A 14,875-nucleotide genomic window follows, 5' to 3' on the forward strand; every position below is an offset into this window, starting at 1 on the left:
AAAGATTATGGGATATATGTGAAACATGTTCCATTACTTTGTGACAATGAAAGTGCTATTAAGATTGCTCACAATCCCGTGCAACATTCTCGAACTAAGCATATTGAGGTTCGTCATCATTTTCATTCGAGATCACGTTGCTAAAGGTGATATTGATCTTAAGCATGTTCGCACCGGTAAGCAATTGGAGGATATATTCACCAAACCGCTTGATGAGAAATTATTTTGTCGGTTGAGAGGTGAATTGAACATCATTGATGCTTCAAACTTGGAGTAGGAACTCCATTTGGATACATGCAAGGCGTGAGCCTTTGACTAATTCTTGATATTTCTCTTATGATGATAATCATATGTCTTGGATATATTTGGACCCTTGCATGTTATCTAACCCTTGTAGGTACTTGGATGAATCTAAATCTATGAGATTGCAACTCACTCACATCGACAAGTCTCTACACTACGGTGGTTGAAGACAAGGAAGCATGAAAACCTTCAAACATATCCTTTGACAATTTCTATACTTCAAATTTCTTTTGGTATCATATTTCATGATTGTCACTTTGGATACACAAGTGCTCCTCCTGTTGGGGAACGCAGTAATTTCAAAAAAAATCCTACGCACACGCAAGATCATGGTGATGCGTAGCAACGAGAGGGGAGAGTGTTGTCCACGTACCCTCGTAGACCGAAAGCGGAAGCTTTAGAACAACGCGGTTGATGTAGTCGTACGTCTTCAAGGCCCGACCGATCAAGCACCGAAACTATGGCACCTCCGAGTTCTAGCACACGTTCAGCTCGATGACGATCCCCGGACTCCGATCCAGCAGAATGTCAGGGAAGAGTTACGTCAGCACGACGGCGTGGTGACGATCTTGATGTTCTACCGTCGCAGGGCTTCGCCTAAGCACCGCTACAATATTATCGAGGACTATGGTGGAGGGGGGCACCGCACACGGCTAAGAGATCAAGAGATCAATTGTTGTTGTGTCTAGAGGTGCCCCCCTGCCCCCGTATATAAAGGAGCAAGGGGGGAGGCGGCCGGCCAAGAGGAGGGCACGCCAAGGGGGAAGTCCTACTCCCACCGGGAGTAGGACTCCTCCTTTCCTAGTAGGAGTAGGGGAGAAGGAAGGGGAAGGGAGAAGGGAAGGAAGGAGGGGGCGCAGCCCCTCCCCCTAGTCCAATTCGGACTAGGCCTTGGGGGGCGCGCGGCCTGTCCTAGGCAGCCCCTCTCTCTTTCCCGTATGGCCCAATAAGGCCCAATACTTCTCCCCGGCGAATTCCCGTAACTCTCCAGTACTCCGAAAAATACCCGAATCACTCAGAACCTTTCCAAAGTCCGAATATAGTCGTCTAATATATCGATCTGTACGTCTCGACCATTTCGAGACTCCTCGTAATGTTCCCGATCTCATCCGGGACTCCGAACTCCTTCGGTACATCAAAACACATAAACTCATAATAAAATTGTCATCGAAACTTTAAGCGTGCGGACCCTACGGGTTCGAGAACTATGTACACATGACCGAAACACGTTTTCGGTCAATAACCAATAGTGGAACCTGGATGCTCATATTGGCTCCCACATATTCTACGAAGATCTTTATCGGTCAAACCGCATAACAACATACGTTGTTCCCTTTGTCGTCGGTATGTTACTTGCCCGAGTTTCGATCGTCGGTATCCCAATACCTAGTTCAATCTCGTTACCGGCAAGTCTCTTTACTCGTTACGTAATGCATCATTCCGTAACTAACTCATTAGCTACATTGCTTGCAAGACTTATAGTGATGTGCATTACCGAGAGGGCCCAGAGATACCTCTCCGACAATCGAAGTGACAAAACCTAATCTCAAAATACGCCAACTCAACATGTACCTTTGGAGACACCTGTAGAGCTCCTTTATAATCACCCAGTTACTTGTGACGTTTGGTAGCACACAAAGTGTTCCTCCGGTAAACGGGAGTTGCATAATCTCATAGTTGTAGGAACATGTATAAGTCATGAAGAAAGCAATAGCAACATACTAAACGATCAAGTGCTAAGCTAACAGAATGGGTCAAGTCAATCACATCATTCTTCTAATGATGTGATCCCGTTAATCAAATGACAACTCATGTCTATGGCTAGGAAACACAACCAAATTTGATCAACAAGCTAGTCAAGTAGAGGCATACTAGTGACACTATGTTTGTCTATGTATTCACACATGTATTACGTTTCCGGTTAATACAATTCTAGCATGAATAATAAACATTTATCATGAAATAAAGAAATAAATAATAACTTTATTATTGCCTCTAGGGCATATTTCCTTCAGTCTCCCACTTGCACTAGAGTCAATAATCTAGTTCACATCGCCATGTGATTTAACACCAATATTCATATCTGTATATGATTAACACCCATAGTTCACATCGTCATGTGCCAACACCCAAAGGGTTTACTAGAGTCAATAATCTAGTTCACATCGCTATGTGATTAACACCCAAAGAGTACTAAGGTGTGATCATGTTTTGCTCGTGAGAGAAGCTTAGTTGACGGGTCTGTCACATTCAGAGCCGTATGTATTTTGCAAATATTCTATGTCTACAATACTATGTACGGAGCTACTCTAGCTAATTGCTCCCACTTTTAATACGTATCCAGGTTGAGAATTAGAGTCATCTGGATCGGTGTAAAAGCTTGCACCGATGTAACTCTTTATGACGGGCTCTTTTATCACCTCCATAATCGAGAAATATTTCCTTAGTTCTCACTAAGGATATTCTTGACCAATGCCCAGTGATCTACTCCTAGATCACTATTGTATTCCCTTACCAAATTCAGAACAAGGTATACAATAGGTCTGGTACAGAGCATAACATACTGTATAGAACCTATGACTGAGGCATAGGGAATGACTTTCATTCTCTTTTCTATTTTCTGCCGTGGTCGGGATTTGAGTCTTACTCAATTTCACACCTTTGCAACACAGGCAAGAACTCTTTCTTTGACTGTTCCATTTTGAACTACTTCAAAATCTTGACAAGGTATGTACTTATTGAAAAACTTATCAAGCGTCTTGATCTATCTCAATAGATTTTGATGCTCAATGTGTAAGTAGCTTTACTGAGGACTTTCTTTTAAAGAACTCCTTTCAAATACTCCTTTATGCTTTCCAGAAAAATTCTATATCATTTTTGATCAACAATATGTTACTCACATATATTTATTAGAAAGGCGGTAGTGCTCCCACTCACTTTATTGTAAATATAGGCTTCTCCAAAAGTCTGTATAAAACCATATGCTTTGATCATACTATCAAAGCGTTTATTCCAACTCCGAGATGTTTGCACCAGTCCATAAATGGATCGCTGGAGCTTGTACACTTTGTTAGCACCTTTTGGATGGACAAAACCTTCCGGTTGCATCATATACAACTCTTCTTCCAGAAATCCATTCAGGAATGCAGTTTTAACATCCATTTGACAAATTTCATAATCATAAAATGCGGCAATTGCTAACATGATTCGGACAGACTTCAGCATCGCTACGGGTGAGAAAGTCTCATCGTAGTCAACCCCTTGAACTTGTCGAAAACCTTTCGCAACAAGTCGAGCTTTGTAGACAGTTATATTACCATCAGCGTCAGTCTTCTTCTTGAAGATCCATTTATTCTCGATGGCTTGCCGATCATCGGGCAAGTCAACCAAAGTCCATACTTTGTTCTTATACATGGATCCCATCTCAGATTTCATGGCCTCAAGCTATTTTGCGGAATTTGGGCTCATCGTCGCTTCCTCATAGTTCGTAGGTTCATCATGGTCTAGTAACATGACTTCCAGAACAGGATTACGTACCACTCTGGTGCGGACTGTACTTTGGAAGACCTACGAGGTTTTGTAGTAACTTGATCTGAAGTTTCATGATCATCATCATTAGCTTCCTCACTAATTGGTGTAGGAATCACTGGAACTGATTTCTGTGATGAACTACTTTCCAATTCGGGAGAAGGTACAAATTACCTTATCAAGTTCTACTTTCCTCCCACTCACTTCTTTTGAGAGAAACTCCTTCTCTAGAAAGGATCCAATCTTAGCAACGAATGTTTTGCCTTCAGATCTGTGATAGAAGGTGTACCCAACAGTTTCCTTTGGGTATTCTATGAAGACGCACTTCTCCAATTTGGGTTCGAGCTTATCAGGTTGAAAACCTTTTTTCATATAAGTATCGCAACTCCAAACTTTAAGAAACGACAGCTTAGGTTTAATGTTGAACCATAGTTCATATGGTGTCATCTAAATGGGTTTAGATGGTGCCCCATTAAACGTGAATGCAGTTGTCTCTAATGCATAACCCCGATAGTGGTAAACCGATAAGAGACATCATAGATCGCACCATATTTACTAAAGTACGATTACAACGTTCGGACACACCATTACATTGTGGTATTCCAGGTGGCGTGAGTTGCGAAACTATTTGTGGACTCAGGGGCTACTATAAACACTAGTAAGGCACACATCAATAACCTGTATATCAAATATACCCTTGTTCACTATGTAGGGGAGGCCAAAGAGACAAAGAAGTAGAAAAAAAAGCCTAGAAGGTCGGGGTCAAAGAGACAAAGAAGTAGAAACTATTTGTGGACTCAGGGGCTACTATAAACTATTTGTTCAAATATACACATCAACTCTGGCCATAAGATAATGTACATCATGTTACATAACAGAGTTGATAGCTAGCTTAGCTGGTCGGGGTCATTGTGAAAGCCTAGAAGGTCTAGAGTTCAAACCCCACAGGCAACAACTAATATTTATCAAATCTTGGAAGGGGAGGCCAAAGAGACAAAGAAGTAGAAAAAAAAGGATAGCGGTGAAAAAAATTGAAAGCGTAAATACACGGGAAGAAGAAGCGTATTCTGATAGTGAACCCACAGAGTCACCCCGTGCTTTATTATCGTAGAAAGATCTACATAAAACAAGACCATAGTGCGCTCTATGTAGAAGGATGATTTTTGGCCAGGTTTTTACATCCACACAACACAGAGATAAAACAGGAGATTCACCAGAATTTTTTTATCATGGCTGGAATGATAACTTGGTCAGGCATGATGTTGTGATTAATGTCCCACTACAGGAATCAGCTTATTTACCGTCTGGCATCGCGGACGGGAAAGGCACTGAAAGTGGACGCCAAACCTCTTTACCGTCCGCCACCGACAGCAAACCTCTTTGCCGTCTGCCACCGACGGCAAACCTTCCCAGCAAATTTTTTGTTTTGTTCACAATTGTAATATTTCTCAAATCTTGGAAGGGGCAGGGGATAGTACCACCTCGTAGGAAGAGGCCAAAGAGACCAAAGAAGTGAAAAAAAAGAGGATGACGGTGAAAAAAACTGAAAGCGTAATTCATGGGAAGAAGCGTATTGTGACGGTGAACCCACAGAGTCACCCCATGCTTTATTATTAGGGAAAGATCTACATAAAACAAGACCGTAGTGTCCTTTATGTAGAAGGATGATTTTCGGCCAAGAACTTTTGTTTTTTTACATCCACACAACACAGAGATAAAACAGGAGATTCACCAGAAATGTTTTATCGTGGCTGGAATGATAACTTGGTCAAGCATGATGTTGTGATTAATGTCCCACTACAGGAATCAGCTTATCTGCCGTCTACCATCGCGGACGGGAAAGGCACCGAAAGCGGACGCCAAACCTCTTTACCGTCCGTCACCGACAGCAAACCTCTTTGTCATCTGCCACCGACGGCAAACCTCTTTGCCGTCTGCCATCGCGGACGGGAAAGGCACCGAAAGCGGACGCCAAACCTCTTTACCGTCTGCCACCGACAGTAAACCTCTTTGCCGTCTGCCACCGATGGCAAACCTTCCCAGCAAATTTTTTGTTTCGTTCACAATTGTAATATTTCTCAAATCTTGGAAGGGGCAGGGGATAGTACCACCTCGTAGGAAGAGGCCAAAGAGACCAAAGAAGTGAAAAAAAAAAGAGGATGACGGTGAATAAAACTGAAAGCGTAATTCATGGGAAGAAGCGTATTGTGATGGTGAACCCACAGAGTCACCCCATGCTTTATTATTAGGGAAAGATCTACATAAAACAAGATCATAGTGTCCTCTATGTAGAACGATGATTTTCGGCCAAGAATTTTTGTTTTTTTACATCCACACGACACAGAGATAAAACAGGAGATTCACCAGAAATGTTTTATCGTGGCTGGAATGATAACTTGGTCAAGCATGATGTTGTGATTAATGTCCCACTATAGGAATCAGCTTATTTGCTGCCTGCCATCGTGCACGGGAAAGGCACCAAAAGCGGACGCCAAACCTCTTTACCGTCCACCACCGACAGCAAACCTCTTTACCGTTTGCCACCGACGGCAAACATGCCTAGCAAAATTTTTGTTTCGTTCACAATTGTTATATTTCTCAAATCTTGGAAGGGGCAGGGGATAGTACCACCACGTAGGAAGAGGCCAAAGAGACCAAAGAAGTGAAAAAAAAAGAGGATGACAGTGAACAAAACTGAAAGCGTAATTCACGGGAAGAAGCATATTGTGACGGTGAACCAGCAGAGTCACTCCATGCTTTATTATTAGGGAAAGATCCACATAAAACAGGACCATAGTGTCCTCTATGTAGAAGGATGATTTTCGGCCAAGAACTTCTGTTTTTTTACATCCACACAACACAGAGATAAAACAGGAGATTCACCAGAAATGTTTTATCGTGGCTGGAATGATAACTTGGTCAAGCATGATGTTGTGATTAATGTCCCACTACAGGAATCAGCTTATTTGCCGTCTGCCATCGCGGATGCCAAACCTCTTTACCGTCCGCCACCAACAGCAAACCTCTTTGTCGTCTGCCACCGACGGCAAACCTGCCCAGCAAATTTTTTGTTTCGTTCACAATTGTAATATTTCTCAAATCTTGGAAGGGGCAGGGGATAGTACCACCTTGTTGGAAGAGGCCAAAGAGACCAAAGAAGTGAAAAAAAGAGGATGACGGTGAAAAAAAACTGAAAGCGTAATTCACGGGAAGAAGCGTATTGTGACGGTGAACCCAGAGAGTCACCACATGCTTTATTATTAGGGAAAGATCTACATAAAACAGGACCATAGTGTCCTCTATGTAGAAGGATGATTTTCGGCCAAGAACTTTTGTTTTTTTACATCCACACAACACAGAGATAAAACAGGAGATTCACCAGAAATGTTTTATCGTGGCTGGAATGATAACTTGGTCAAGCATGATGTTGTGATTAATGTCCCACTGCAGGAATCAGCTTATTTGTTGTCTGCCATCGCGGACGGAAAAGGCACCGAAAGCGGACGCCAAACCTCTTTGTCGTCCGCCACCAACAGCAAACCTCTTTGCCGTCTGCCACCGATGACAAACCTACCCAGCAAAGAGAGTGACGGTAAACAGGTTCTTTGTCGTCTGCTTCCACAAAGCGGACGACAAAGGCACTTTGCCGTCGGTGGCAGATGGCAAAGAACTTGGACGGCAAAAAGAGACGTTAGCCCCATTAGGTGGCTAGCGGGAGGATTTGCCATCTGCCAGCTGATGGTAAAACGTGATGTCACCCCGCGTACCCCGCGTGACATGCGGCGTCCAACCGCGTCGTCCGGTCAAACCGACGCGTGTCGCCTGGTCAAACCGACGCGGGTCGCCCGGTCAAACTACGTCATCTGTCACCCCCGACGCCACGTCCCGTCGACGGCCGCCTCAGCTTCCACCCCCCGCCGTCCTGCCCCATCGTCGCATCCCATCCCGAGGCGCTCGCATTAATGAGTAGTAATGTCGGCCACCCACCTCCCGTCGCCCAGACGGCTATAAGACCTCGCCCCGGCGCCGGCCCCCCACACCCGACCTCACACCCCACATCCTGCCGGCGACGAGAAAACCAGCGCAACGCTGATGATGTCCTACCACCACGGGAGCATCAGGTCCGGCGGCGACGACAATGCCCCAAGCGCCTGGTCGCCGAGACTTGGCAATCCGAAGATAGCAGAGCTGTGCCGGTACAGCCTCCTCGTGCCGCCGGGCTGCAGTCTTCCCCGGCAGTGGAAGATCAGCGCCGACGGCTATGCGACGCTCAGCCCTGGTGCAACGGCGGAGGAGCTCGAACCAACATCGGCGGTCGCCACAACATCATAGGCCGTCATGCCTTCTGGAAAGGCAAGGTCTATGATGAGGTTATCGCCGCCTTTCGGCTGGCAGCGGCCGGCGTCACCCCTGACCTCACTAGCGCGAGTGGCCGCCTTCGCGCCCCGGCACCGGCGCACGGCCCGGGCCTACGGGGCGCCGCCGTGGAGCTTCCCGCCAGCCAGCACCCCCAGCGGCTGCGCTCGCACGCGCACCGGCCGTTCACCCCGCCGTGGAGCTGCCGTCGGAATAAGTGGTCCTCCGCGAGGACGGCGATCCGGACGACACTCCGGGTTGGCACGTCACCCTACGGACGTCGAAAGCGGCGGCGGCTGCGAGGAGGCCGCCGAGATAGCCACCGCAGCCATGGCGGCAGAGGAGGCCGCGATGGCTCCGGCGGAGGACGAGGAGGCGGCGCCGGCGGCGATGGAGCAGCAGGACGACAGCCCCGTCGACTGGGATGACAGCAGCAGCGACGACGGCGATGACGGTGAAGGCGCCATCGCGATCGACCTGCTAGTGGCTAGTGACGACGTTTAGCGCCGTTCTTTTAATTTCCTTTAAATTATGTTAGACTGTGTAAAATATCTTGAATGAAAATGCAATGAGAAAATATGTGTTTGTTTAAAATAACACCGAAAAGCTCGAGGAGGCCGGCAGTGTGCAGGAGCGGTGGGGCGTCAGGGGAGGTGAGCTGTGTGGGATGTCGGGGCGGCATGCAGGAGCGGTGAGGCGTTGGGGGGGCATGGGGCTAGGAGGCCTTAGCGGCGGGCGGCGGGCCAGGGCGGCGTGGGGTTGGGAGTGATGGCAGGGTGCGGTCGTGGAGAGAGAAGGGGGTGGGAGACAGAGAGAGAGAGGAGGGGGTGGGAGACAGACAGAGAGAAAGGAGGGGGTGGGAGACAGAAAGATAAGAGAGGAGAGGAGATGGGTGGGAGACAAAGAGATAAGAGAGAGAGGAGGGGTGGGGGCGAGGCGTTAGCGCCGTTAGGTAGATTTTTGTTTGCCATCCGGGCTGTCAGGATAGCCGCCCTCTGCTGGACCCACCAACTTCTTTACCGTCGGCTAGCGGACGGCAAAGTAGTTTCTACCGGCAGCTAGCCGACGACAAAGAACTGGCTGATGGCAAACTGCGTCTTTACCGTCAGCCAGTTCTTTGTCGTCCTTCTTTTTTTTAGCTGACGGCAGAGTCTTTCTTTGCTGTCGCAAACTGACGGCAAATTTTCTGATTCTAGTAGTGTCCCCGTCGCCGTGTGTTCTTCATGCATGCAGTGTCGATCGGTGTTTCAGGTCTACTAGCAAGAAGGTACAATCAATGTCGAGCAGCTAAAAGTTTGTTACAAGGATATCAAGGCTATCAAAGAGGAACACAACAAAGGGGAAAAGACTATACACACCATATTGAATGGGTATCACTATTGCCATAGACTCAAGAATTTTTTCTAACAAATTAGACCTATTGCTAAAAAGTCTACAAAATTTCCCTTAAAAAGGAATCACTACGGAATTATTGCGTATTGGAATCCTTCATACCCCTGTTGTGAAAATGCGAACCAATGAGGCCCTAATAATTGATTAACGAAGAGCTCATAGGTAGCATCGACTTGGATGTGTGGAGGATTGGAGGGCTCTCACATACCAACCGAAGAACGAAGCTTGAAATATAGGGCTTTCAGAGCCCATGGGACGTTCAAGCTCATACACAAATCACATTATAAAAAAAAGTCCTGATAACGTGTGGCATACTAGACATTCGTTCATATATAATATGTAGCGTGAGCAGGGGGCAGCCCACACGGGTTATGTGTGGGCGAATATTAGAATTGCCTACACGTATGGGCACGGCTACTTCGTGCCACACGCTTAACAAGTACTACTCATCTTCACCCCGCGCGTGTGGCACAAAGCAAAAATGCTCACACGTCCTAGCGCGGCTACGTTAGGTACCCGCGGAATAACGATTTAGTTGTCATCCGGGATGGCAAATGTAGTTGTAAAAGCATATCAACTCTATCTGTTTTGGTTAACTATAGTTGACATGTCTAATTTATGGTAGTTGCTGCGTGTAATCAAACAATAGTTGTCGTGTGTGATTAACTACTTGCAGCATATGGTCAACAGTAGTTGTCATGTGTGTTTACCTAGTTGTCACGTGTGGTCCAATCATAGTTGTCATGTATGGTTAATTACAGTTGACATGTGTGTTTATCTGGTTGCCACGTACGCGCAACTGCAGTTGCCGTCTAGCAATGAATCATAGTTGTCATGTGTGTTTATACCTAGTTGCCACGTACGAGTAAACTGCAGTTGCCATCCAACAAACGTATGAGTGTCGCATGGGCAAAAATAGTTCACCCACACGTGCGTGGACTAGGTGATGGTTGTGTAAGCAGAAACTAGTTCGCTCACACAGCGCAGCTAGCAAACCACGTGCTGCGGGGTGTGTGGCGAACTCTCCAACGCCCACACACCAGCCCCGTCCTGCGTGGCATGCAAATTCTGCCTCAATGTGTCAAGATTCGTGCAAACTCGACTGGACAGTGATCCACACGTGTGAGCGAGCTGCAAAACTGTCACACATGTGGACGTTATCATTTGGGTAAAAAATAAGTACAAGAATAATATAAAATAGTATAGAATTAATAAAACTAAAAATTCAAAAATGTCTAGCCGCGCAACCTGTGCGGGCCACCCACTAGTTAAGATTATTTTTATGACGCCGATCCTAGAGATATATGGGGTGTTTGTTTCCCGGGACTTTTTGATGTAGGGACTATAAAAAGTCCTTCTTAGAGACTTTTTAAGCAAACAGGAGGGACTATTAGGGACTAAAAGTTGCTTTTTGGGACTAAATGAGTAAGACTCTCAAGGAGATTCTTTTTTGGACCTTTTGGGACTTTTTCAACAATGCCCCTCCCTGCACACATTGCCCCGCCGCCCCATGGTGTTGTTTGATTGTTATTTTTCTGTATACTAGGGGTAACATGGTCATTTAATAACTTTTATGAAGGGACTAGGGACTTTTTAGTCCCTAAAAACAAACATGAAGAGACTTTTTAGGGATTAGGGATTTTTTAATTGGGACTAGAAAAAGTCTTAGGACTTAGACTGGTCATAGTGGGAGTAACATAGGTAGTAACATAGATGCCACATAAGCAAAAATAATGATGTGGCAAGTAGTTAATGAGGAGAGAGGCAAATAGAGTAACATAATATGTTACCATCACATAGCGGTTTCCAATGCATAATGAGTCTACAAAGTAATAAATGAAGGCAACTATGTTACCACACCTATGACACTACCCACTATGAAGGTAGTAACATAGACTAGTAACATATGTATATGTTACTAGTCTAAGTTACTCCCCACTATGACCAGCCTTATGAACCAAACATGACCATAGTATGTGCTTGTAGATTTTATGCCTAGGATTCGTTTGCGTGAATCAAAGTAGAAACTCAGGCCCACAATTCACACTCCCGTTAATACAAGAACAATTTTCTTTGGCAAGCAATCCTCATATTGCCACAATGCTCAGAGTTAGAGGATTAATTACCTAAGCTACCATCTCTTGCTGATTTGTTGGAAGCGAGTAAAGCGACGGCCTATTCCTCGAACATTCTCTTAGCTTTCAAGCAACCAACCAGCAAGAAGGAATCTACTTTTGCTGCAAGTTGGGACGAGTCGAGGAAATGAAGAGAAGCTTCCTCCCTGACCACGCGAGATTCTCTTCTCTTCTTCTTTTCCGGGCAAGAGCGCACTTGGATCAACATGAGAAAAGGAGTTGTTCCAAACTACAGCACAGTGCGTCAAGTTTTCAACTGAAGAATCCCCACCCGTGCTAGCAAACTGAAGTAACGAGATACAGCGCCCTCACCTTTAACAACCTTAGCCTCAGAGGTAACCTCGTACTACGGACCACGCCAGAATAATTTATTGCTAACCCGCGCAATTAGAATTAATCTGCTGCAAGCGTAGAAGAAACTGAACTCGGGAGGAATTTACGGATTCTGTTCCCACGGGAGACCGGTGGCCGCCGCTCTTTGCTTGCTTGCTCTAACGCTTCGAGTGTGTTGCACTTGCCTTAGAGCAGCCGTTCGCACCCGCGTAAAAATCACCGCTTGGGGGCGAGCCGGCGGTATAATCGGCTCTGGGGTGGTTGGGCATCTAGCCGTCGCCCCCAGGCGCCAATGTCGGCTCATTTTTCAGCCCACTTTCGGCGAAAAATGGCTCGATATCGGCGCAAATCGGCCCGTATTCGGCGTGGTTCGGCATAGTTTGGCGTGAATTCTCCTCCACCAATGCCGCGAGCACCTCCTCGTCGTCCGAGTCCATCGCCGGGCCGGGCAGACAAATCGCCGAACACCTTGCGGGCGTGGTGGGCGCAGACCCGCCGGTGCACTGCCCCTGCACGGCCGGAACGCCGGAAAAATCGCTCGGACGGTGGTGGAGAGGCTGCCGCGGCGAAACCTCTTCTCTTTTTCGGCGGGGAATGGCCCATCTAGCTGTGGTGGGTGGTGGGCGCCGCCGGGAGCGGGGGATGGGAGGCCAATCTGAACGGTCGGCTTGACTTTTCGCCTGACAGTATGGCCCCATGTGTGATTTTCCCTTCCCCCGGAGCCCACGAGCGCCCCACAGTGCGTCGGGTTCAGCCTGCGATAGCCGGGCCCAAAAACGGACCGAGGCGGCAGAATTCGGTGTCTGGAGACGCGACTGGGGCGTTTTTTCGGTACCGACGCGTAAAAAGTCGCTTGGGTACTCTCTGTTGTTCACATGAACAGAGACAGCTAGCACAGATCCACACAGGGTTGCTACCTGGCGATGCCACGCTAGCTAGCTCTTCAATTCCTTACTGGTGCGGCTCAAAAAAAATCCTTACTGGTGAAAACTATTAGCATCGGGCAAGTAAATGAAATAGCATTACTAAATTCTCAAAAGGATAATCTTGCAGCGAAATCGACTCATCCGAAGGTTACTTTTCATAACAATAACCAATCAGATTTTGCTAAGTCCAATTCACCAGAGATATGTGCAAGTCTGAGCGGTCCATGTCTCCTTGATAAGAAGATACACGTTGTGAACGGCTAACAATGCACCATCGATTTAGACATTTCCAAATCTTTGCCGACCCCGGTGTGGACGGACTCTGACAAATCAATCGTTCAACAATACATAAATTTTAAAAATAATAACAACATGTATTTATGAATATAGAAACGACAATGACATAATGGCATCGCAACCCCCTCCTCTAAGGAAAAAAGGAGAATCAGTGAGGACGCAAGCAAGCGAAGCAAAGCGAGGCCATGCCATGCCAAGTTGCATGCCAACCCCCAGAGCCAAACCCAACAAAAGCGAGCGAAAGGTGGTGGAGTCAACCACATAGCGTGAGTCTTACCCGCCCCAACCGCCGAAAGCTATCCGACGCGGCCTTTACCCTCACGCCAGCCACACCCAGCCCACGCCACAAAGAGCCGATCATACCTTCCCAGGCCGTCCCCTGCACACACACACACACACACACACAATCTAGTCTCCTGATCTCGTCGTCTCTCAATCCCGTAGATCACTTCCACAGTAGTTAGCCAGCTAGCCAGCTGCCCGGATTAGCCATGTCCTGCTTCGCAGTGCCCGTGCGCACCTCCTCGTCGTCGTCGAGGATAAGCGGCAGCAGGCAGCCGTGGCGGTGGTGGCGCAAGTGCGCGGGCCTCGCCGCCGCCGCGCACACCAAGCTCCGCCGCACCGTCTTACGCGTCCGGTGGTCGGCCACGGGGCGGCTGGGCGGCCACCGTCGGCGCTCGCCGGCGCCGCCCCTGCTGTCCGTGCAGCGCGGGGACCACATGAGCTTCGCGCCGGTCTACGTCGACGAGCTCTACAGCCAGCCCAAGGGCCTCAGCGTCGTGCACGAGGAGCAGCAAACGCAGCCCAGCACCAGCAAACTCGCACGGCCAGCCGGCGGTGTGAACAAGGCACGCGTGCACGGCGTCGCCGCTGCTACCGGTGGCAGCAAAGCACGTGCGGCGACTGCGGCCGCCAAGAGCCTCGGCGTGAGGGGCTTCTTGCTGAGCCCGGGCAGAGGAGGCGTTGGGATGGGGGAGGTGGACGTGAGGGCGGAGATGTTCATCAGGAAGTTCAGGGAGGAGATGAGGCTGCAGAGTCAGAGGTCGGCCGAGGAACTCCAGGCCATGCTTGCAAGAGGCCTATGACCTCCATCATACTAGTAATAATAACTCATCTTCTCATGGATGTATAGTTAATTAGCCATGAGGATGCGTAGATTAGCTATAGCTTTGCTTTGGTTTGCGGCTTGGATGAATGTTTCGATTGGGAGCTTGGTTTTCCTCTTGTATATAGGATTGTAGTATCCGTTGATCGCATGGAAGTACATGTATTGTTGGGTATTCATTACATGATGAAAAGTTGACAACAAAAAGTTTGTATAAGAGCATCTACAGCCACGTATAGTAAATCCGGCCCCTCGAACGCCCGCGGACGCGCCCGGACGTGTCCGTGGGCAGTGACTGGGCACACCTCAAATTTGTCGTCCTGCATCCGCGTATCTCATATCGGGCGTCTTATATCCATACTACCCATGCACACGTTGATCTATCCTACATGATCAGACGATGGACAACAAAATTGAGCTGCAAAGAACACAAGATCGACTGCAAACGGACATAAACATACTTCATCACGTCCAAAAGATCACAGTTCATCCACGGACAA

At 47.6% G+C, this 14,875-nt stretch overlaps 1 protein-coding gene across 1 annotated transcript; it reads left to right on the forward strand.

Annotated features, from left to right (window-relative positions):
- The first annotated feature begins 13,574 nt into the window (after nt 1-13,574).
- Nucleotides 13,575-14,592, forward strand: LOC119335599. The gene has a single exon (XM_037607711.1). It carries the CDS (start codon nt 13,762-13,764, stop codon nt 14,353-14,355), a length of 594 nt encoding a protein of 197 aa, XP_037463608.1. The 5' UTR covers nt 13,575-13,761; the 3' UTR covers nt 14,356-14,592.
- Nucleotides 14,593-14,875: the final 283 nt, after the last annotated feature.

The sequence above is a fragment of the Triticum dicoccoides genome, chromosome 7B (genome assembly GCF_002162155.2).
Source record: "Triticum dicoccoides isolate Atlit2015 ecotype Zavitan chromosome 7B, WEW_v2.0, whole genome shotgun sequence".
In the NCBI taxonomy this organism is placed as follows: Eukaryota; Viridiplantae; Streptophyta; class Magnoliopsida; order Poales; family Poaceae; genus Triticum; species Triticum dicoccoides.